The following is a 26,226-nucleotide window of genomic DNA, read 5'->3' as shown; positions in this document are numbered from 1 at the left end:
TAGTAATTTACATAAATTAACTGATGGAGCTTCTGCCACTATCAAAAATGTTTTACACATTTTAGCTCCTCAATGACATCCATTATTATTTATGCCATTTAACCTTCTTAGTAGTAATTTACATAAATTACTGATGGAGCTTCTGCACTATCAAAAATGTTTTACACATTTTAGCTCCTCAATGACATCCATTATTATTTATGCCATTTAAACCTTTTTAGTGGTAATTTACATAAATTACTGATGGAGCTTCTGGACTATCAAAAAATTGTTTTACACAATTTTAAGCTCCTCAATGACATCCATTATTATTTATGCCATTGAACCTTCTTAAGTAGTAATTTTTTCTTTTACTTATAAATTACTGATGGAGCTTCTGCACTATCAAAAATGTTTTACACATTTTAGCTCCTCTCAATGACATCCATTATTATTTATGCCATTTAACCTTCTTAGAATGGTAATTTACATAAATTACTGATGGAGCTTCTGGACTATCAAAAAATGTTTTACACATTTTAGGCTCCTCAATGACATCCATTATTATTTTATGCCATTTAACCTTCTTAGTGGTAATTTACATAAATTACTGATGGAGCTTCTGCACTATCAAAAATGTTTTACACATTTTAGGCTCCTCAATGACATCCATTAATTATTTATGCCATTTAACCTTCTTAGTGGTTAATTTACATAAATTACTGATGGAGCTTCTGCAATATACAAAAATGTTTTTTACACATTTTAGCTCCTAAACCCTCAATGACATCCATAATTATTTATGCCATTTAACCTTCTTAGGTTAGTAATTTACATAAATTACTGATGGAGCTTCTGCCACTATCAAAAAATGTTTTACACATTTTTAGCTCCTCAATGACATCCATTATTATTTATGCCATTTAACCTTCTTAGTGGTAATTTACATAAATTACTGATGGAGCTTCTGCACTATCAAAATATGTTTTACACATTTTAGCTCCTCAATGACATCCATTATTATTTATGCCATTTAAACCTTCTTAGTGTAATTTACATAAAATTACTGATGGAGCTTCTGGACTATCAAAAATGTTTTTAGCACACAAATTTTAGCTCCTCAATGACATCCATTATTATTTATTGCCATTTAACCTTCTTAGTAGTAATTTACATAAATTACTGATGGAGCTTCTGGACTATCAAAAATGTTTTACACATTTTAGCTCCTCAATGACATCCATAATTATTTATTCCATTTAACCTTCTTCGTGATAGTTTACATGAATTATATACAGAGCACAATAAAGCCAAATCAATTAAAGCTATAAGTTTGTTTTGGTTGAAGAAACAATTAAATTCTTCAATTCTTCACGCAGACTGCCAGACACTTATCACTATTGTGGTTAACATACTTTTATGCCGCCAAATTATTTTTTCAAAGTAAGAATACAACATTGATATTGACCTAACACGAAGATAACCTATTTTAAAATAACAAAATAAATATCAAATTCAAACAATTTTTTGATTTAAACTGAAATCAGTATCAGAACAATTTCAAACAAAATAAAGTGCATAATGGTTTAATTATTTTGAACCTTGATCATAAAGACTATTTCGTTATTTTCATGTATTTATTCAAAATAAAAATACGTTATCAATGTGTAAATAAAGTAATAGATCATAAATAAAGACTATATGTATTGTTGTTTTCATATATTTAATCAAGAAAATAATAAGTTAACAATACTGCAGCGTTTTATATGAGACGCACATTATTATTAAATAATTATTATACAACTTTTGAGGTATTTTCTGTGATGCTCATAAAAATCGCTGCAGAGATGATTAATTATTGTGGAACAATGTTTATTACATTTTTGAACATTTATCTACAAATCAACAGTATTATACAACAAATAAAATTGCTAGGAAAATAAAATTATTACAAATAAACATAAGCTTTACCATAATAAAATAAAACATGATTTCGACACAGATTTATAAATTGAAAAACAACCCTAATCACTAGTTTTTCAATAAGAAAATGTTACATACTGACAGATAATTTATTTCATTTACATATTTCTTAAACCAAAAAATACAGTCTATTAGAGTACCTGATTTAAAATTAATAAACTATATTTAATATTTATGTGATCTTTCAAAATAACTCTTTTTATCACTTCACACCAGAAGCAACTCTGTTTTACACTGGGTATTTATGATCAAAATTACAATTTACAGTGTAGATATATGAACTAAAAAAGTAAAGAAACTTAACTTCAATTTCAATTAACAAAGAATACTGCTTAAAAACCAATAGTATAATTTTATAGGGACACAAAATTGCAACCTGTATACTATACTTTTACAAAAACTTGTCACATATATTTTTGAATATATTGTTTACAAAACTTTTTATAGTTCTCAAGAACTAAGAGGGAAAAATATTCTTCATTCACATCAACTTATTGTCAATCTTCACAGAAAATAACTTTTTGGAATACTGATTTTTACACTGTTTTATTTTGGGAACTTATTTCAATAATTTTATTCCAGAATAAGATACAAACGATATGTTTTATACCATGGCTTATAAAAGAAATTCTACCTGTAATTTAATACATTAAAAGTCATGAAACATCATATTTCTGAGAACCGCATATAATGAACACGTGTGTCACTGCACCAGACACATACAAGTATTATGAAAATTCTTGGAACACCACTCTACTACAATTTAAAAAAAAAGAATTTACAATAAGACAATTAAAATGTTAGGTTATTAGAAAGATTAGACTGTTTTAACAATATCAACTTCACATAATTTTCATGTGTATGTCCTTTAATTATATACTTAGACATTTAAGTTTACAATTTTGAAAAGGGGAAATAAAATTTGACAATTGTTTTTAGAAATACAAAATTAGTGAAAATTGAAAAATAGTTTTACTTTGTTTCAACACAACGTTTCAAAGGATATTAATCAAATTTAAGTTTGAAATGTGGACTTTTTTATTGTACCACCTTATTACATATTATTACAACCAACCACAATATAACTAAAAATTTAAATATATTTCACTAGTTAAAGCTTCTAAAGCTTCTTACAAACTTCACAGTGCTTATTCTAATTTTTGTGAAATAAGAATGATTTTTTAGTCAAACAAACATTTCATCACAGTTTTTAACTAGAAAAATATATTATGTAATCAATTTATTACACTTCAAATAGAAAGCTTATATAGTACCGATTTAATATTTTGGAAGACAAAAAAATATACCAAAACATAAGTAAAACGAAAACAACAATAAAATATAGGAAAATGCACACTATGAAATACACAGATGAATTTATTTTTAGGTCAGAAATTATTGTACAATTTTTGCATAAAACATTTTAAACTGAAACCAAAATTTCATACAGTACAGTAACTATATAAATGTAAACTTATTATTTCTCTACAATGGACTAATTGCATTTTATATCATACAGTGATTCCATTCCTAATTACTAATAATGAGTATTATTACACTTAGGCCAAAAATAAGATGTTACATGGAATTAATGTAACTTGGTACTCAAAATCCGTACTCGTAATGATTATTAAATGATTTCTTCTTCCTCATCATCAAAAAAATCCTCTTCATGAACAGCTTCTTCGGTGAATGTTCCTTCAAACAACAGTTTAAAACATCTTGACTTGGGGTCCTGATAATGTAAATAAGGGTTTAGTGAGGACAGTCTCTTTAAACACATCCAGCAGAAGTTTGCATTACATTTCCTACAAATCATTTTATTACAGCCGTCGTTCTTTTCTATGTTCACATTGCAACAAGGGCACTTCTTACTGTTCTCCGACATCCATTCCTCGGTCTGTGCCGTGTTTACTAACTCGACCAGTTGCCTTTTCCCGTACCTCTTTTCCAGTTCTAGTCTTCTTTCGTGGTCAGCATTTTGGTAAGCCTTGATCAACTGTTGTTTCTCTTCACTTTTCATCCTGCAACCTTCAATACCGTGATAAGCTCTTTTGCAGAAAATGCAAAAAGCGTGATTGCAACTCGGACAAACCGCCAACGCCTCATCACCTTCCGTCGCTATGGGGTACTGGCAGTGCAGCAGAGGGCAGTAGGTCATGTTACTGATTTTATCCAATGTCCTATTTAGCATCAGTCTGTCAAACTGATCATACAACTCTTTAGAAACCAACTCTTTAATCAAGTTGGCCGGAATTTCAAGACCGCAATTCTCCTGAGAACAAACGATCGATTCCATAGTTCCGTGTTTAATGTGTACTTCGCACATCCGTTTCAGGCAGTCTACACATGTGACATGACTACATGACAGCTGTTTACACAGTTCTCCGGGGACACCTGAGAAACAAACATTACACTCCTGCAATGCCTTTTTAAATTCTTCTTTTGTTTTAGTAGCATTGTATTCTATTAGATAAAAATACAAATCTTTGAGACTTTCTCTATGATAAGACAAAATCTTGTCTCGACCTTGTCTGATAAGTGTTTCTTTCGCTCTGATCCTCAAGAAATCATTTTCATCCCCCAACTTTCTATTAGGATTGTGCCTAGTGATTTTTTTGTAATCGTATTTATTGTTGTTGGATTCTTTGTTTGAAGAGCCACTAACAGTATTGTACCTAAACGTTTGGCGGTCACTTTTTGAAGTTGTGCTGCTGTTTCCCCTGGATCTTGTTGGATTTTGATCACATTTTACCTCAGATAATCCGACATCTAACAAGCACTTGTCACTTAAGTCATAACTACTGACTATTCCTAACAAGTCGAGTGACTGATCTTTAAGAAATGAACACCAAATAAATAAAATTTCACACTGGTTTTCTTCCCAAAGGCTTTGAAGTTGCACCACGAGTTTATCGAGTTTATGTTTAGGAAGCCAACAACAGGATAGAACAAAATCAGGAGAACTCTGAGAAGGATAACTCTGAGGAAGCGAGGCTATGAGGCGAAGCGGAGGTAAGTGACTGACAGCAAAGTCTGTCTGGGCTGTGTCTTTGGACAACAGAAGCAAAAATTTACTTGGTAGTGGAACATGTGCTTCAAAGATTGCATAAACCCCAGCATCTGTTGAATTAGTACTGAACTCTTCTTTGGTGAATATTTCACTCATAGCAGTCAATTCATCACCCTGCCGGGCTAAGTCATCAGGATCCTGTAATTTAAAGCAAAAATTACTACGACTTAACAATTTTGAGAGAATTATTTTTTTAAATACTATAAATTCAAATTTTGATTTGTCTATAGCCCTGGCACTATGAGGAGGGAGGGGGTTAAGCGTGCATTAATAGTCTAATGCAGTTTGACTTTTGATTGTTGCTGGTGGGGGGGGGGGGGGGAGGTACTGCACATGACAGCCTTTCACATAATCGCTTTTATCTCTGTAAAGGATACGGCTACAGTATTGATATTTAAAGCATTATATGTACAATAATATCCTTTATAGAAATAATCATTACGAGCACTCACGTGATCTGAACTTCAATTTGTGTACTATCTAGAGAGATGTTTTTTTCCGCCAGAAGCGCAGGGTGACACTCACCCAAGCCCATGTTGATGGCCAGGGACATTTCCTATCAGTACTTTCCCATGCATTTCAGATCACATGCCAGATCGGCCAACGTGATCTCAGGTCGTGAAATTATAGATCGGAAATGTCCCTGGCCATCTATGCGGTCTTCGGTTGCTTCAACGCCACCACACACTTCTACATCTAATTTGAGAATAAAACGTAAGTTACAACAGTGTAATCACATTTCACATGGCAAAAAAGGCTTTAAGAGCAATCAAGAATGTTTCTTATAGAGAGTCAGTTTATCCATTTTCAAAGAATTTAAAATAATGACTTGTCCAAACCTGCATATTTATTGCTTCTTGATCGATGTTAAGGAATGTTTAAATACCCTTCCTACAAGAAAACGGACAAAGACATACACAGACTGTAGAACAAAGTTTATAATATATTTTAATTAGTTAATTGTTATTTTTTAATATCATTTTATTGTTAGCTTGTGATTATATTGTATGTTAAACAATATATAATTGTAATTTGTTAGTAAATAAGAACAAAATAATTATAAGACTATGAATTTATCAATTACACAGTTTGTGTTTAAAGACAATAAAAACTTCTTGATTCATTAAGTTAGTCAGTGCAGTACTTTAGTTCTTAATTGAGCCATCGTTAGATAAGTTTATGCTATGGTAAACATACATCAATCATAATTTTATGGTCATAATGTTTTTCCTTTCTTAGAGTTTTTGCAAAAGCACATTGTAGATGCAGCAGTGCGGTGAGAACACTTACATACAATATCGAAATATATCAGTCTACCTGTTATTATACTTCTAAATTGTTAAATTAATTTAAAATTTCACATTACCAAACCTGCCAACACCAAAACATGAAACACTTCATAACATTTGGAACTATCCAATTATATTTAGGGATTCAGTATTACATCTACTAACTATTTATGTACAGGGCATAGATGTGCATAAAATTAATTAGTCCAAACCATTTATCACATCAACATTTGCCAAGACACACAAGTTTTTTTTAGTAAAATGTTTAGTTACAATCGTACTATCCCATTAATTAGTTTAAATTGAAAATCTATTTTTACATTATAAACTTACTCTTGATTATCAAAATTTAGCTAATACTAAAATTTTTCTGGCTGTGTTAAAAAATACGACATTATGTGTAAGGCCCATTTCTACAAAGTCTTAGGTTATGTTTTAAAAATACAATGCTTTAGCTCTACGTGTGATTAAGCACATGGCTACCACGCACAACTTCCCACCCTCCTATCTTATGCACTTGCTAGGAATACAGTGATCTCAATTTTTTCGTTTATTAGGTGCCCCCAAAAATAATCTGAAGTCAAAGTGCATCAGACTTAGTGCATGATTCATCCCCCATAATTCCTCGGCTAGTAAGACTCTGTACAGTGTAGAATATATAATAAATTCTCACAGTTTCATCACGTACAAGATGTTTCTAAACAAAATTTCAAGGGAACATGATTTGGTGTTAACTATTTCTCTCTATTAGCACGACTCTGCTAATGCTTTCTTTTCGCTACAGATTCCCAGTTAACGTAAAAATTTATGCTATTCATTACATCACTAATCAACAAAAGATGTTTTATACAATAGACAAGATATGTTTATGTGCAAAATTTGATTTTGTCATAAAAAGTACTCCTTTTAGGACTATTTTAGGGGTTGTTAACTCTTAAAAGGAAAATTTATTTTAAATTCCGTTTTCATATAAAAATTGTACACTAAGTAAAAATGAAATTAAAATTAAGTTTTAATCAATATGTGATTTCTTAGAAGAAAACTAATGGACAGAATGATTTCGTGGGTTAACTGGACATCATTAGCTCTGAGAGGTGATTTTTTGTCCCACATGTTTATAGGAATACAAAGCCTTACTTTTGTCTTCAGAATACAAAAATGAGATGTTTTCAAATGGTTTCAAAGAAAAATAAGAATAATGGTTCACACAAAAATTAATAGTACTAAGATATTTAATTTCATATAAAACTTACAATAGGGTATTTTATTTTCATTAACTCATAACCAAACCAAGACACTTATCTCGTAATTAATTTGTTGAATTTCAGCATGTAAATAAGAATGTATATTTTGGGATAATCACAATATAACAATCAACTAACTTATTTCTATAACACACACTTATTGAAATAAAAACAATAATTGATGTAAATTTTTGGTATTATTTAAAATTACAATTGTACTCAATTGTTATTTATTTTAGACTAAACGTTTCAACCAACTAACCTAATGGATAATATTTTTCATTAAAAAAAATTTTAACGTTAAATAGAAAGTAATTTTCTGAACACTATTGTAGTAAGTACATCAATTATGGGAGAACTCTACTTCTAAACATGACACAAGACATGGTTGTTAACCCTTTGACGTGGTTGTTTCAGTGTGCACGGTGACATACGGCACGATTTTTTGTAACAAGGCTAGTACAAAACCACAGCGGGTTTAGTAACGACTCAATATCTTAGCTAATTTGGATTAGATCCTTACGGTTGTTTTCACTAAAATACTAACAATGTAACTTACAATAAATCTATAATAATATTTGTTATATAAATGTTATGTTTAACGTCAGACAACAAAGAAGCATTGCTCATGTAGCTGTGAATTTTGCAGTACAGAGCTGTCAATTTTTCAAATAACATATCACAATCTTAAACACTTTTCTATAATAATTCAATTTCACTAACGTAAAAGACCGACGAATATGTTCCACTAAACAAGTTTCACCACTTTGTTTACTCACACCACCGTAATGTAATTAGCTGATAGAAGCTTGTTGAATACTCAGTACAATAAAATAACTAGACCAACACCACTAAGGATGTGTGTTTCTTTTTATGTGTACAATGTCCTTTAGTGGTTATTTAGTTGAAATAATAATTCAAGAATTGGCCACAAGATAGAACTACATAATGGGCTTGTGATGTACAATATTTGGACCTCAAAGCACATTGAGGAATTAAAATAGTCCAATTGATGTTGATGAAATATTACACAGAAAATAGTTTGAAATGAAAATTTTATTTGCCAACCTTTTACCTCTGATTAAACTGTAATAACAGAAAAAGGAGAGTAACACAAATCCTGACAATACTTACAAACATTTAATTTTTGTGGAGTTTAAAAATACAATGATTTATTAATTATAATGTTTACAAACACTATATAATGTAAAAAAATGTATTTCCTCTTTATTGTTTTTGCATTTTTTACACAGTGCACTCTAGGCTCTCTCCCTTATGAACAGACAGCAATGGACTTTATCTACACCAGTAACAATTTATATTTAAAAAGATACAGACCCAAATTTAATTTCAACTAATGTCTATTTTTATTTTAGAATAGAATAATTCTTCTTACATGCAATATGTAGACCCTCATAAAAGAATAATGCAATACAGAACAGATACAAATGGCATTACCAACTGCCATTTACTTGTAATTTTTAACAAAAACAAGTAAAAACTTAAATATAAATAAGTATCTTCAACCCTAATATAATTTTCTCAATATAATAAATAGTCAATCAATAGTTTACATTACAAATTTTGTATAATATATCAAAAGAATTAAATATTTTCACATAAATGTGTATCATATTTAAAGCAAAATTTATAAATCAGTTGACAATCATTTCACTGAAGCCTGTGACACAAATAGTATCATGATATATTTATTGATATTAAGAGGGAATGCTATTCAGTTACCATCCGGCCGCACATTTTAGGCGCCGCTTTTAACATGGACCTAAATTGTAAAACTGCTTTAAAAGTAGAAACTCATCTCAAATCTATAAATGTTTTACTTTAGAAACTTAGATGTAAATATCTCAATGCTAATGAGTTGTTAAAAATACAATTATCTGTTAATAATAATAATTTATAGTTTATCTTCAATATAGATTTTCTTATAGGAAACTCAATTTATGAAACAGTTTTAAATTTTAAACCCATATTAAAATCAGAGCCTAAGATGTGTGGTTGGCAGCATGGTCTCTTAAATAAAGGATTTTTCAAACTATTCAAAAAATAAATGATACGCTTTTTCTATTTAATTTTACTTTTTAATTTAAATAGCTCATCGGAAATTTCTATACAGTAATTAGGTAGAATGTCATACATTTTCATACATATTGGGGAAATTGTTTAAATAAGTTTAAATGATATAAGGGCAATCCAAAGTTAGTTCAATTTCTTGTATTATAATTATGATTAAACTGGAGAAACTATAAATTAAAAATATATATCAAAAGAAGGTGGACCATCACCACCAGAGAAGGTGAGACACTGAGGTTGGTGTATGGCTGTTCTGTACAGTGACACAGTTGGTACTTCTACTAACCACTCTGTACAGTGACACAGTTGGTACTTCTACTAACCACTCTGTACATTGACACAGTTAGTATGTGTACTAACCATTCTGGACCAGTGACACAATTGGTACTTCTATTAACCACTCTGGACCCTCAGGTCGTGTTTAGCGTGTTTTGACACCCAACGTTCTATTGCCAACTTAAGTTAGCTCATCACCACATATTGAATTGTCTTTCATTTTTGTGTACACTAAACTTAATGCCTTAAACGTCTCTATGACACCTGAAGAAGAGGTTAGATTGTAGTAGTGTTTTATTTTTGTAACATACGCGAATGGAGGGTGACAAATAAATTATTTAAAATCACCTATCTATAATAATATTAAACCAACAACATAATCCAATTCTAAATATTTTGTGTATCTACAATTTAAGTATAACTTTTCCTAAAACTTAAGAAATTTTACTCATTAATAAAATGTTTTTATGACAGAGATCTTTTAGTAGGAAGTCTGATTATTCAAGCCACTGGGTTAACCGAAGTTATGTAATTTATTGTATAAATAAACTATTTTTATTGCTCAATATTTAATTTTTCTGTAGATTAGGATATTGTATTACAATCTCCATATTATCTGAGTTTTTGAATATCCCAGGTAGTCCCGTTTCCGCTAAGCTTGGTTCATCAGACTTCTAAAATACTAGGTAGTTCTTTTTTAAACATGGGAATCACTTTTGAAGATAAGTTTACTAGGAAAGTGTCCATGATAAAATTATTGGTTTATCACATTAGCCAGAATTGGGATTACAACTTTACAGAAAGTGTTATCGGTGAAATATGAATGCCATCTCAAGTGCATGTCTTACTGGTATTTAACTGTTCTCTACTTCTTTCATCGCTGCATATGAACATAAGTCTAGCATTTGCACAGTTTTCCAATACTAGCGGTCAGACTATACAACATCCTACTGGAAACCACCAGTAACATGAACACTACTAAGTTCAGGGAAGCCATATGGTCCAGACTCACAAGTAGGCCTATCTATGTCCTCAAGGAACTTGAAGATGAGCCACTGTTCTTGTCCTGTCACCACTGACTTAATTAAAATAGTAAACGTAGTTTTAGATACTTGAAAAAATTGCAGAAAAGTTTACAAGAAAATCTGACACAGTCTATCTGGTTTTACCAGTCAAAGACAAAAACAAAGACATCATGTATCAAGTAAGTAAGTATAACATCTTTTGGTATGTCCAGCCTTTTAGCAGCACCAACAAATGAGAAATACAATATTCAAGAAGTTCTTAAGTTTTATAAATTTTACTACTATTTGAATCTTGAACATGTTCTTTGTATTTAATATACAGGGGTAAATTAAGTCCTGCTTCACCTGGATGTATTCCAAACGGATTGAGATATCAATGTACAATCTTCACCGTACCTACTAAAACACTTTTTTTGGACTTTTTGAAGGATAAAAATATTTCTCCCCTTTTTTAAGTGGGGTTACTTTAAATGTTCAAACTGCAACCCCTATCTTTTGACATGTTGTTTGAAAGATAATTCAACAGAAACACAATGACATGAACAAAACATCTCTACGGCGATCCTAGCAAAAGTTATAGGGTGTAGTTTACATCTAAGGGTGTAAATTAAGTCATGATACGCCTGGATATATTCCAAACAGATTGAAATATCAATGTACAACCTTACCATATTTATTAAGTTACTTTTTGGGATTTTTTTGAGGGAGAAAAAATCATTACCCTTTTCAAAGTGGGAGGGGGTAGAAGGGGTAACTTTAAATTTTCAAATTGCAATCCCTATCTTATGATATATTAGGGTTAATAGAGTTTCAACCTCTAGAAGAACTATATTTTTGTTTTTCCTGAACTTACCAATGTCCTATAAAGGTTAAATATGACACAATGTGCCTTATGCTCTAAGCAGACAAAGTAGAGAGTTTCTATGAAGATCATCCATACACTCCTGGAAGAACTATATTTTTGTAACTTCCCAATGTTCTAGAAAGATGAAATTTGACACAGATATATATATATATATATATATATATATATATATATATATATAATGTTCTGAAAAAAAAAAAAAACAAAGCAGTCAAGAGAATCAACCACCTATACAGGTTGATTACAATGGAAGTAGATTTAAAAAGTCGGAAAAAAAACACCTTTTGATCAAAGTAGTTTTTTTAGGCATACACATTTTCTTGATCGGGGCAACAAAGCAAAAACTATGGCAATGTAAATGCATTAACACGTTCAATGCGGTTGCGGTAGATCTACTGCACGGCTGCCTCGCGCCAGGCGCGCATGACGTAGATCTACTGCACAGCGCCATTGTTTAGAAACCCAGTCAGTGTGCTCTCAGCACTCGTCGTGTATGGTTGTCCGTTTTGCCGCTCGTGGGGATATACTTTTCCCGCGTTTTTGTGGTCGCCGTTCTCAGTTAGCGTTTTGTGGTTAGTTTTTAGACTACTTCAAATTTTACCGTTTTTGTTGTGTGTTTAGTGTTATTCTTATAATACAATAGACATGGATTTGCCTCCTGGAACTAGTGGAATCCAGAATAGACGTCAGTTTGTGGCTAATAGTGATTCTGATTATGAAGACGACCCTGGTGTCCCTGGTTATGCTCCGGACCTCGACGATGAACAATACGAGACTGATGAGTCAGAGGTCGAAGACCCAGACTATGACGTAAGACCACCACAATGGAGTCCTCAAACTATAGGTATGAAAGATGTACCGTTTACAAAAGAGGAAAAGTTTTTAGTCCCTTTGCCTAATGAGATTACCCCAATCAATTTTTTCTTGTTGCTGGTGGATGTGATTTTTTTGGAGGGCATTGTGGCTACTACGAATAGATACGCGTTGGAGTTATTCTGTGGACCTACTACAACCCCAGGCTCACGAATCCATAAATGGAAAGACATTACCGTGGAGGATCTCAAATGTTTTATTGGCCTATTGCTGCACATGGGAATATTACAATTACCCCGAATACAAGACTATTGGAAAACTTGTAAGCTGTTTTCAACGTGCTTCCCCAAATTCATGGCCAGGGACAAATTCATGCTTATTTTGCGATGCATTAATTTTGAAAGGTACCCTAACCCAAACAACAGAGCTTCTAAAGTACAGTTTCTAATTGACTACTTCAACAATAAAATGGACTCAATTTATTATCCTCAAAAAAAGTTGTGCATTGACGAGGGAATGGTTTTATGGAGGGGACGGTTGTACTTTAGGCAATATATAAAAGGGAAACGCCATAAGTACGGCATCAAACTGTACAGTTTGTGTGACCCCCATGGCCTAATACTTCGTTTTTTTATGTATTGCGGAGTTTTAGATGATTACGGTGGTAAGGGGCATGCAGCCAATGTTGTATTGAAGCTGATGCAAGGGAAACTCAATTGTGGCCACAGTTTATTTATGGATAATTATTATAATAGTTTTACTCTTGCCTCAAGCCTGCTCCGTAGGAATACATATTGCACTGGAACTCTTCGGCTGGACAGAAAATACGTATCTCCTGAAGTCAAATCGGCAACCCTGAAAAAGGGTGAAACCATCGCCCGCTACGCCGAAAGTGTTGTTGTCGCCAAATGGAAAGACAAACGCGTTGTCTCTTACATATCCACTGAATTTGAAAATGACATGGTGAATTCAATTAATCGAGGTGGTTTGGAGAGACTAAAACCACTACCAATTGTTCAATACAACCATTTTATGAAAGGCGTGGACCGCAGTGACCAAATGATGTCATATTATCCTTGCGAAAGGAAAACACTGCGGTGGTATAAAAAGATTTTTGTCCACGTAATTCAGATGATGTTAGTGAATGCACACTATCTCTATAACGAAGTTCGCACATCAAGTGGAGAAAACAAAATGCCATTGTACGACTTCCGTCTGGAGGTTATTGACAAGCTACTCCCGGACGTTCCCGAGCCTCCTCGACCTCTGAAGCGCCGCCACGTCCCCCATGTACCCTCACGGATTACAGAAAAAGTGGCTTGTGGAAAGAGAAGTAAACAAAAGAGGTGCAGAGTTTGCTATGCAAATGGCAGAAAGAAATACGTGATGTGGCAGTGTTTAGAATGTGATGGACAGCCTGGGTTGTGTGTCCCACATTGTTTTGACCAATTCCATGACTAATGAAGCGTACCTTGGGGAGGATGGTTGGGTTGTAAATAGTAGTTTTTAGTGTTTTTTATCAATATATTTTTAGTTATACTAAGTGATTTGTTCCCAGTATTATTATAAACAATCGTTAGTGGTCTGTTTTTCAAAAACAATAAGGAAAACGGTGCGCGCTTCGAAGAGAGACTGGCCCCAGGAGCGTGTGCGGTAGATCTACTGCACGTTTTCAAAATGGCGAAATTCGGCTCTTTTGGTGTTTGATGACCTTTCTGTACCAACCCGTGTCACAACAACTAAATTGGTAAGTGAATACTAATAAAAAAAAATTAGCCTCTAGCAACATATAATTACTTAATTTTTAGCAGCGAACGTGTTAAACTGGAAGTGAATTGAAATAGCTGGAATAGACAATTTTTTGACTCTAGTAGGCTTCTTAGTTTTATGTACTCCATTTAGTGTTCCATAAGTCATCTATAATATTTCAAGAGATAATTGGTCATCTAATGACCAATCTAACCTTAAAAATTTTGATTTAATATTAGTGTCAAATTTAATAATGAAATGATCATTCAAACCCTTGAATTATACGAGAGGTCATTTTTTAAATAAGAACCATTTTGTAAAAGATCAAGGGATACTTTATGTCTGAACTTAAATTGTATCATAAACTAAACTATGAACATTTATTCACTTCTCTACATTTTTTCCCCGAGGGAAAGGGACGATTGTTCCCACACTTAGTCCTAAAAGGACTTTTGCGCCTCCCTTACTTATATTTGTATCCTTTTACGGAACCTGATTAGATTTGAGGGCTCCTGTTCTTGGAGCTGAGGAGATATTCCCATAGGAATCTTTACCGAATTTTAGATACAGCAGGACAGTTTAGCAAAATATGCTCTGTTGATTCCTCCTCTACTCTGCAGAATCTGCATTCATCAGTCTTGCTAAGGCCCTCCGTCATGAGGTGTTCTTGTTAAGAGAGCCATGCCCTGTCAGCATCCCTATTATCATTCTTATATCCTCCTCACTCTGATCTAGGAGAATTGGCCATTCTTTAGCATAAGGAGAGATACACATTTTTGATTATCTTAATCCTGAGGCCTTACTTCAATTACAATATCTTATCCTCTTTTCCAAATCTTTTACTAGAGCTTTGCTGTAGGAGAAAGCTATCCTGCAACCCGGCTCTGGTCCCACCATAATAGGCTCTGGTCCCTTTTTGGCGAAGGTATATGCTTTTCCATTACCATGAATGCCCTCATGGCCGGCACCCAACCGGGCATTACTCTATTTTTCTTCACCAGTTTTACCAGAGCATTCTTGCATTCCCAGACTGCTTTCGAATCAAACGAACAGGAATCAAGTGCCTTCAGTGCAGCCTAGCTATCAGAAAGTATTAGGAATTTTGCTCCTTTTTGCCTAATTTGTATGAGTCGTTTGGTGGTTGACTCTACTGCCATAACTTCCGCTGCCGAAGAACGTGGTGTATTTTCCCAGGTGCACTGCTAGGTTAACTCTTGATCCATATATTCCGAATCCTGCCCTAGAGTCTAGGCGTGTACCATCTGTGTAAAACTTCTGAACTCCTTTTGTAGGGTAGGCCTCCTTTAAATCCATTTCTCCCTTTCTTCAATAGAGACTATATATGGTTTTTGAAAGGAGTATTTTCTTAACCATTATTTCTGACACATTGGTTAGCATTGGAAATTCCTGGGTTATTTTCATGTGACCTTCTGAAGAGATAGTATTTATTACCTTTGTTCCTTGAAGCTTCATTGCCCTTAGAGCAGTTGTACTCATCACCTCCTGCCCCAGAGGAGTGTATCTCACGATCCCTTCAAGTGCCAGGGTTGGACAGGAGCTCATCGCTCCTGTGATGCTTACGTAAGCTAGCCTTTGAAGACTCTGTAGCCTCTTAGCACTGTTTTTTATTCTACTTTCGGCCACCACACTAAAGTGACCATTGCTTTTATAATGGTTTCATATATTCAATAAATATTTTGGGGGTTCAAACCCCGTTTAAATCCAAAAAAGTCTTTTGCAGACCCCAAGGACCTTTGTAGCTTTAGATGTTGTGTTCTCAATCACTTCTCTACACAGTCACCATGAGCATTTAAACTTTCAAGTAGTAGCACCAACTTTTGGATCCCATCATCAAAGAACTCTTGCTGCCTGATCGTTAGACCAATTAGTGACTTTCTTTTAAAATGAAATTTCTTGACTTTTGAATAAAGATGAAGTCTGATGGTACTGTCAGGGCGATCCAGTAATTCTCAATGAAACTTGTCTAACTGTGCCTGTGTTCTTACTTTGACGTTAGGTCGAGCATTATCTTGAAACAGAATGATGTAGCTAGAGAACAGGCCTTGCCATTAGTTTTGAATAGCGCACCTAAGATTAAATAACGTTTCACAGTATCTCTCTGCATTTACTGTCATTCCTTTTGGCAGAAAGTCTATCAAAAGCATGCCTTTCTGGTCCCAAAAAACTGTGGTTATAATTTTCCTTGTTATAGGGTCTTGCTTGAATTTCCTTGGCTTCGGCAGTTTAGATGATACCACTCACTAGATTAACGTTTAGTCAATCAAGCGTTCAAAAAAGCGTTCAAAAAAGAAAGCCCCCGTGGAGGAACGATGTCATAAACAAGCAGACTAAACTAAAAAAACAAACTCCGTAAGATATATTGGAAAACCAGGGACAGTAAAAGATTGGGAGATGTATAAAAGAACACGCAATGAATTGAATGGGATGGTGTGGAGAGCAAAGAGAGATTTTTTTCACTGAGAAATTATCCACTAACAAGGATCCCAAAGATTTTTGGACTTGTTTGAAACAGTGTAATATAGTTATGGAAAAAACAGAAATGAAAACATTCCACACCAAACTGAAGCTTGATGACATCAATCAGTATTTTGTCAATATGGGGAATGGAAATGAAGCCAGAGTTGAAGAAATCGATGTCTTCAGAACTAGTAAGAGAATTGAATCGATGAATGATTTTAGCTTTTCTGCTGTCACTGAAGATGATGTAAAAAAAGCACTAAATGAAATAAAATCTAGAGCTGTTGGTAGTGATGAAATATCCATCCAAATGATTAAGGCCGTGAGTCCGTATGCTTTGGGTGCAATTACTCATCTTATTAACAAATCATTGATGAGCGGTGTGTTCCCGCAGAGATGGAAAATGAGTGTTGTTCATCCATTGCCAAAAGTAACGTCCCCTAAAAGTGTCCAACAACTGAGACCATCTCGATTTTACCAGCAATATCGAAGATTATGGAAAAAAATAGTAACACGTCAAATAGCACAGTATATGAACGAAGTAAACATATTGCCAAAAACACAATCTGGATTTAGAAAAAATCATAGCACATGCACTGCCCTGGTAAGTCTGTTCAGTGACTTAATTGATGCGAAAGATAAAGGGATGTGTAGTTCACTAAGTGATACTGGACTACTCACAAGCATTTTGTTCCCTTAACCATGAACTTTTGTACGCTAAGATGCATTTTTATGGCTTTGGCAAAAATTCAATCGAGTGGGTAAAATCATACCTAGGAGACAGAAGTCAGGTTACAAAGATGGGAAGTGAGACGTCAACTTCACTTGTCAAAAGGCGAGGTGTTCCTCAAGGAAGTTGTCTTGGACCTATATTGTTCAACTTATATACGTCTGACTTCCCAAGTTGTGTTCAAAGCTGTGCAGCTCACCTGTACGCAGATGATTGTCAGTTGTGCGCTTGTCATACGAGCCTGGCTCCATTGATGAGGCTATTGAGAAAATAAATTCCGACCTAGTGAACATCAACACTTGGTCGGTTAACAATGGCCTTAAACTCAATATAGGTAAGTGCATTGTCCTTCATCTTGCCCCACACAATCTGGTGCAGGCCCTTGGTCAGAGAGGAGTGAGAGTAAGGCTCAGTGGGGAGAGCCTGTCTGTCTCTGAGTCAGTCAAGACTCTCGGAGTTGTGCTTGACAGTAAGCTCACCTTTTCTGATCATGTCACTCATGCTATCCAGCGTGCCCTTGGTAGGCTGAGGGGTCTGTACAGATTTAGAAGTCTGCTGCCAGAATCCGCTAAGCTCCGGCTTATGAGTTCTCTTGTTCTGTCTGTATTTTATTACTGCTATCCTGCATACGGCAACAGTATCTCTAGGGGAGCATAGATCGGATTCAAAGACTGCAAAACTCTGCAGTTCGATTCATTTTCCAATTTGAGGCGCTTTGATCATGTGTCTCCCTTCCGAGATGCTTGTCAGTTTGTCCCCCATGGAAAATGTATGCAGGATCCTGACATTGTGGCATGATCCACAAGGTGCTTGCGCTGGGTGAGCCGCGGGTACCTGGTCGAGAAGCTCCAATTTCGGGAGGAGGTCTCTCAACGCAGTGTCCGCCATGGTGACTTGCTTCACTTTCCCAGAGTCAAGCATGAGTTTGGGAGGAGGAGCTTTTCTTACTTTGGCCCAAAGTTGTACAATGACCTCCCCCAGAGCCTTAAACAGACTTCTGTTACTGTTTTTTAAAGTTAAACTAAGAAAAATGATTGTACAGTAAATTTATTTGTCTTGTTTGGGTGTTATATTTAGTCTATAGGTTTTTAGTTTTTAATTTTTATTTCCCAGTATTGTAAATAGTGTAAGATATGACAAGAGTTGTTCTGTAAAGCAGTTGTTATACTGAGAAACGCTTGCAATAAAGGCATTTTTATTTATTTATTTATTTAGTCTCTGGAGTGTAATACGCAACCCATGTCTCATCACCAGTCACAATGTGACTTAAAAACTCATCACCATCCTTGTGATAGCACTCCAAAAAAGACAAGGAATGTGCCATACGCTTTGTTTTATGTTCTTCGGTTAACATTTTTGGCACTTTTTGTAATAAGGTGTATCAGTAATAATATTAAAAACTACAGACCTTGGAACTTGTAGAATTTCTGATGAAGTTCATCAATAGTGGAGCGCCTGTTATGGCAAATTTCCTAATTGACTTTTTGTGTCAAGTCTTCATTAGACTTACAATAGACCGTCTAGGTTGTTCTTCATCATGAACATTATTTGTCCTTCCTTCATTAAAAAGCCTATGCCATTCTCCACATTTCTATCGTTCCATTTCCAATTACACCCTTACCATAAACTTCAACAAGCTGCAGGTAAATTTCGGGAAGACGAAATTATTTTTCATTTAAAAAACGAATTACTGAGCGTACTTCAAAATTAGCAGGATTAATGATGATATGGTGACAAACAAAGCAGTATAACCACACGACCAACACCAGCAGACGTGAAATGTAATGGCGGCATAATGAGGGACTGACCAAGAGTGGCTGACCTTGAATGGACATCACATGACAGGAAGTGTAGGCGCAATGGGTTCTTACTTTTAAAATGACCCACGTATCATACAGGGGTATTTGTGTACAATTCACTTGTCACTGTCAATGTTTTTTATGTTAAGATATGTTTTTTGTTAAGAAAGTTGGAAATACAAAGATAATAAAAAAATATAATTATGTAGGACGTAGTGATTACGTGAGTTTGTAGTATTATTATACTATACAAATAATAAAGCAACCACCAGGCACTTAAATAAATGTTGAATCAGTATCAGATAACTACATACGTAGCAACTTTCAGTCTCTTTATTTAGTTGTTTGACAATGATATAGGTACTATTAATAGCCTGATGGTCAGTTTTAAGTGTATCAAGCTAGAAAAATTCCTCTGTTAATTTCAAGAAAAACCAGGATGTACGCTTACACATTGAAAATCAGCTCTCACTCCTAGACTGTTAGTTCTATAAGGACCTTTGTGCTCCTTCTGGACGTGACAGAATATTCAACCTTCAGTCCAGCAGTCATCATTCAGCAGTAAACTAAATCTATTGACCAGACCTTTTACTCTATTATATTAACATTTATAGTTCAGGGATATGGCTGGACATCTATTGGGTTGCCCAAATTCTAGAAACACATCGTTTTTTGCTGTACCCAGTGTAGATTCTACTTGAATGTATTAACAGCCAGGAGTAAACCCTCTTGGAGACCGCACTACTTACTGAAGGAGCCAGCCAGCATGAACCGTGGCCAGCGCATGCGCAGAAGCAACAGATCTTGCTCCACTCCACTCTAGAGCACGTGATACAGTCAGTGCCAAAAAAAAAATGTAGCGCTGTGATTGTTGTCAATTATTTCACCATGTGCGTTGAGTTGTTCTATGTTTTCGGTGACAAACGAGGTGGACATACTAAGGTAATGACATTAGCTTGTTAACTGGCAAATAATGGTCGTGCCACGAGGAGGGTTGTTGGTGGGTAGTGGGGGACGGCATTGCAGATATTCTCTCTGCGGTTCACACTACCGGCTCCCACAATACAATACACACAATTATTGCATAAATGAAACCACATAATAAAATATAACTCACAGGTGGGCGGTCCAACGCTACGCTGCGTACACAATGGCGTCCAGTTATCACAGTTTGGTCGGGCAATTTCTCGGCTACGGTTACACGGCAACCAGCGCCAATTATGCAGCCATTGCCTATTACCACATCCGGACCAACGTAACCTACAAATTTCACTCCAGTTAATGATTTATTTGTAAAATAACAACAATTCTATTACTTTGGTAAAGTTCACTACGTGATGAGTAAAGAAATAAATAGAAGTACCTCAGGCTTTAATACAGTCAACAAAGTAAAAATGATTGCAATCACAATAAAAGTTCCTAAATTAGCAGAAAGAACACATATTCACAGTTGCAAGAGTAGATTTCATACGGTTTGTTATTGATATATAACAAACCGTTTAAGATTATATTTTGTTTGTACAGAACCGCAAAAGGAGAACCCTCTCCACCAGTATCACAACTAAGTGGTTACTATGAATACAATTTCTACTAGATCAGATTGGCAGTGTCCATATTTGCTAAACAATGTCGGTCCAAAATATAAGTGGCCCACTTTGACATTGCCCTTGAAAGCTTTCAGAAATACTAATGCAAAAGGGATGTGATCAACAAAACTACTAAATAATATATAAATTTAAAAGCAAGCACTCCAATAATATACTTTTTATTTCTGTGAGGCCTTTCGTGCTCTAGAAACACATCAGGTTATGTGGGTCTTATGTTATGTTAGGTTATGTTGATGTTCCTCTAGCACAAAAGGCCTCACAGAAATAACAAGTATATTATTGGAGTGTTTGTTTTTAAGTTGATAAATAATTCCAATAAAAAAAGAGCTTCTATAATCTACTAAATGTTTGTTTGGTATACAAATTGTATCATGATTAACAATCTATAAAAATATTCTATTTTAACAGACATGTAAAACATTACTAAAGTATCTTATATTGAAAATTGTAAACTTTTTTCTGAAATAAAGAGTATGAAACAATGGTCACAAAAAGTAAATATTAACTATTTCCAATGGATTAACCAATTATTATTTTAAATAAATATAGAGTATATATTTAGGACAGATATAAGGACAGTATATAAAGGACAGATTTATATTATTAAATATTTATGTATTTTAAATAATGATATATCTTAATTCAATAATGATTTAATTTAATTGGATTAAAACATTAAATTGAACTACAGTGAAATTGAAGTAATTAACAATATAAAGTACTCAAAATGAAAATATAAATTGAGATATAACAAATTCCTGAAAACATAATCGCTCCTATTATTTACAAATGTGAAAATCACCATTGGATATCATAAATATTTTAATGGTTAAATGGTCTGGAGATGCTGTAAATAAAAATAATTCACAGGAACTGACTCTCAAATTACGCAATTGATTAAACCAGGTGTCATGTAGTCAACTTTATAAGTACAACTATCAATTAGGCAGTTGTGCTCTTCAGTTTAGTTCAAACATCAGTATTAGTCAGTATATAATGAGTACACATTCAGCTGGGATATCTCCTTGCCGAGCTTAGTAACCTGTTATCTATCACCTAGATAAGACCTGCGTTATCTTCCAACCCAATTACATCACTCAATAAATTTGTAAGCGTACAGGTACTATGTTTTCCTAAATCCTGCTTGCAGTTTTGGAAATATTTTTCTTGCCGTGGTATATTCCATGGTTTGTTTGAGTGCAATGTTTCTATTATATTGGACCAGCAGGCAAAACTGAGATAGGTCTTAGGTAATGCAATCTAGTAGGTACTTGGAGTTTAAACAGAGGGTGAATTATATAGTTTTCCATTTTTTAGGGAAGACTCCACTTATCAAACTTGTATTTACTAAATAAGTGATTGCCTCCACCAGCTTATGAGCTCACTGCCTTTAACATTTGAATAGATACATGTGCATTTGATTTTATTTCATTAATAGCAAACTTTATCTCTTACCGGCAGTAAATTGGAAATTCTGAATATTTTCCTCATTTTAAATTTATTTGAAGAAATGTACAGTATCAGAATGCACATTTAAATGTGGCAGATGGTATTTATTCTCTGTTACTCCAATCAGCTTCACATTTTTCTTAAGCGGCTCTAGAAATCTTTTGAGAGCACTGACCACGTTAATAAGTTAGAACAAAAACTCGACTTTTGTTTTTCAAATCAAATTATTTATTCTATTTTGGAGAGGACTCTATATTTTTCTCCATCTGTGGGTTCTGAGTTTTATAATATTATAATTCAAGATTTGGTTTTCTCTTTTATGAGTTCTATTTCTATAGTTTTCTAAGGAATAATTTTTTGTTGTTATTTTATATTTGGGACAAACTCAACATAGACATTTTTTTATTTTTATGGATATAAAATTGTAATTGTTTGCCTGATTGATATACCTTATCCCAACTTACCTCTGAAATTTGAATAACTGCTTGATCCACATTAAATTTTGAGAAATTTCGGTAATTGTGAGCTGTACGAAATATTAAAATAAACAAGTTTATAGTCAGTCAGCCAGCCATGTTCACCTTCCCATGTTCCATGCTCTCCATTGCACCCTGAACCACCAATTGAACATCTTTCTTAAATTCTTACAACCTACATGAATATACCAGGTTTCTTAAAAGCCCCAACCCCCCGCCCCCCTATTAACTTTCTTATGAATAGAGGTCGAGTGATTTACTTTGGGGATGTTCATATGACCACCTAAAGAGTTGTTTGATGTATGAAAATATTTCATCCCCCCCCCCCCAATGGGGTATTAGGGGTAAGTCAAAATTTTTAAATAGGAACCCCTACCACATGACACCTCATTTAAAGGTATTATAAAAAGAAGACGAATGGCGCAAACTAGAGGTCTCTAATGTTACTCTACCAAATTTGGTGACCAGTTAAAGTTAATATAGGGAGTGGAGCTTTTAAGACACCTGGTATAAACATAAACAGACAGCTGTAATGGACATAATTTCTAACCATGTCCCTCTTTTTTTTAAATCTGGTTTGTGATAAAATTGGCACTTTAACTGGATGTACTTTTTTTATCTATGTCTACATTAACAGCTTTCTGTAGTATTATTATGGTTAACAATATCAGCAGATTGGGAACTCGTCTTATCTCGTCATACATTTATTAACGTGATCTTTACACCTATATAAGTCTCTTACTCACTTTGTTTTTTAAATTATTAAAATTTTGCTGTCCCCTGCACCATATTCAGCAATATTAACTGGTACAAATATTTTAATTTATAAATACTTAATTTTATTTATTGACCATTTGACGTGTAACTGTTCTCAAAGAATATGTTAATAAAGAAATTGTATAATTGTCTAATACAATCACTCACTACTAGCTGCGTAAATTTAAATTACATTCGTCATGTTGTTCTTTTATTAGCCACATTTTCTTTTAAAAGAAACAAACAAATTTTTAATTTACATGATTAAAAAAGTTAATGTGGCAATTTGTTAATGTGCGACCTCACGCATAGTCTAAATTTTACAAATTACACAGTATTTGTAATATTTCTTTATTAATTCAGTTTTATCTGCAATTAATTTTAAATAACATATTCTGAGACACAGTTATTGAAACTTAAATCACATAGTTTTTTTGAAGATTTTCTATTAAAAGATAATAAAAAATAACAAAAAGTAGGCATTAGCAAATTTCCTTCATGCGACCTCTGGTGTGTTAACCTCCTCCCTCACCATTCTGGATAATGGTGTAGTTACTCACTATTTGGAAAAAAATGTTCCTTTATCCAGTGTGGATTGTGAGAATTTTACTGTAGTAATTAATAATATAATGACAACAAAGTTATTTTGACCATTAGAGGTCGAATTTTTGACATTGTATTCTCTAAATAGAATCCTTAATTGATGTACTACTCGGCATATGCTATCTTTTAAGATTCTCTTCTGACTACTTGAGGGCCCTGATATCACCCAAAAAAGATGAAAAACAAAATATTTTCTTCAAAAAGTTGATTTTTGGAAATAGGGAATAGGTGCTTTAACTTTAATGGTTAAAAAATATAATACGTCCCTATACATTTTGTATTATAAAAGTTATTTGTTTTATTATAGCCATCTATATGTATTAACTTACATTTAGGTTCAAATACATTGTGGTCTCCAATGAGGTTTTTGCATGGATTTCACAGCCTACTTCAAACACAATTGTTTACTCCAATAGTTAGTGGGAACAGGATTTTCAATGATTTGTCTTCTCTTCAGATCTGAAAAATAATTCCTTGGATATGACCTTTGTAACAAGATAATACACTGCCAGATTTTAACTTAAAAGGCTAAATAGACTGACCTGATGATATCAAAAAATCAAGAAGAATCAAGAATCAAGATCTTTATATAGTTTTTAAGAACAGTACACATATGCAATTGACTTTCGTCCAAAATACTTATCAGTAATAATTTACAGTTATTTTACACAACCACTCTAAAGTTTTAAAAAAATAACAAAATAACAAGATTTAACAAGGATAATAAATTAATAAATAATTAACAACAAGAACATTACAATTAACAACAACATAACAATAACAAGAGAATAAAAACAACGAAAGCATGAAACGTGTCTAAAAACTTATATCACTAGTATCACAGGCAAAGTAATTCATTGACACAATAAAATGCTTTTTCCTTTAACCAGCTCGATTAATTACAGACTTAAACCTATCAGTACTAACTAACCAAAGCTCCTTCTGGCAATTTATTAAAAATTTTATTTCCATATAAATGTGACTTTTCTTAGTTTTTTCTAGTCTAATTGGTGGTAAGTCAAGCTTATATAATAAGTTTTCTTGTATTAAATCGTGAGTATTTCCTCTTTGATTTTGATATTCATCTTAAGTTTTCTTTAACTTTCATGAGACAATAAAAAATATATATACAAGGCAATGTCATAATGTGAAATTCTTTAAAAAAATTTGGCAAACACATCTCTCTGTCCTGGTACTCCTTTAATTATTCTAAAAAGAGCTTTCTTCTGCCATATAAAAGCTTTTATTAGATACTCTACTGTTACCCTCGTCCATAAATTGACACCATAATATCAAATGTGAGTGTGAAAAAAAGCAATAGTAAGATATAATGAGCATTTCATTACTAACACAGAACATAAGCTTACGAAGTAACAAAATACAACTCTAGCTAACTTTTTACAAACATTTTGTACATGGCAATCCCAATTTAACACTTACTTTCATCTAAATAAATACCAAGCATTTGTTAACAGTTTTAAAATTTTCAAACATATTATTCATTGTAAAACAAATTTTTTTTCAGTTTTATTTTCATTTACTACTAAAAAGTTAGCTTGAAACCACTTAGCAGCCATTTTTAACATTGCATCTTGTTCTAGATAAAAGTAGGATTTTCAATAACATAATTACTATGTAAAAGTGTGGTGTCGTCAGCATAAAGGACAGATTTACATGGAACATTACAGAAAAGTCATTGACAGCTATAGTAAAAAGAAATGGGCCAATACTGAGCTTTGAGGCACTCCATTTTCAATTTCATTAAAGTTAGACCTATCATCACCTTGAACAACCATCTGTTTCCTACAGCTAAGATATGATGAATAAAAGATTCAGTTTCAATTCCTGTAATACCATAACGAGTCAGTTTATCCAAGATCAAAGTATATGAAATACAATCGAAAGCCTTGGACAAATCAATTAAAGTTGCAGACTGTACAG

At 33.5% G+C, this 26,226-nt stretch overlaps 1 protein-coding gene across 1 annotated transcript; it reads right to left on the bottom strand.

Annotated features, from left to right (window-relative positions):
- Positions 1-1,683: 1,683 nt before the first annotated feature.
- On the bottom strand, positions 1,684-24,680 carry LOC124363390 (E3 ubiquitin-protein ligase RNF14-like; the record flags this gene model as incomplete). Its single annotated transcript, XM_046818641.1, is given in 4 exon segments — positions 1,684-5,173; positions 20,512-20,654; positions 24,615-24,645; positions 24,648-24,680. Coding segments are annotated over 4 exon segments (1,788 nt in total), but the record flags the coding sequence as incomplete, so codon positions are not given.
- Between the last annotated feature and the right edge of the window lie 1,546 nt (positions 24,681-26,226).

This window comes from Homalodisca vitripennis, chromosome 5 (genome assembly GCF_021130785.1).
Source record: "Homalodisca vitripennis isolate AUS2020 chromosome 5, UT_GWSS_2.1, whole genome shotgun sequence".
In the NCBI taxonomy this organism is placed as follows: Eukaryota; Metazoa; Arthropoda; class Insecta; order Hemiptera; family Cicadellidae; genus Homalodisca; species Homalodisca vitripennis.
Note: the sequence above shows the minus strand (reverse complement) of the source record. Positions and strands in the feature narration are given on the sequence as shown.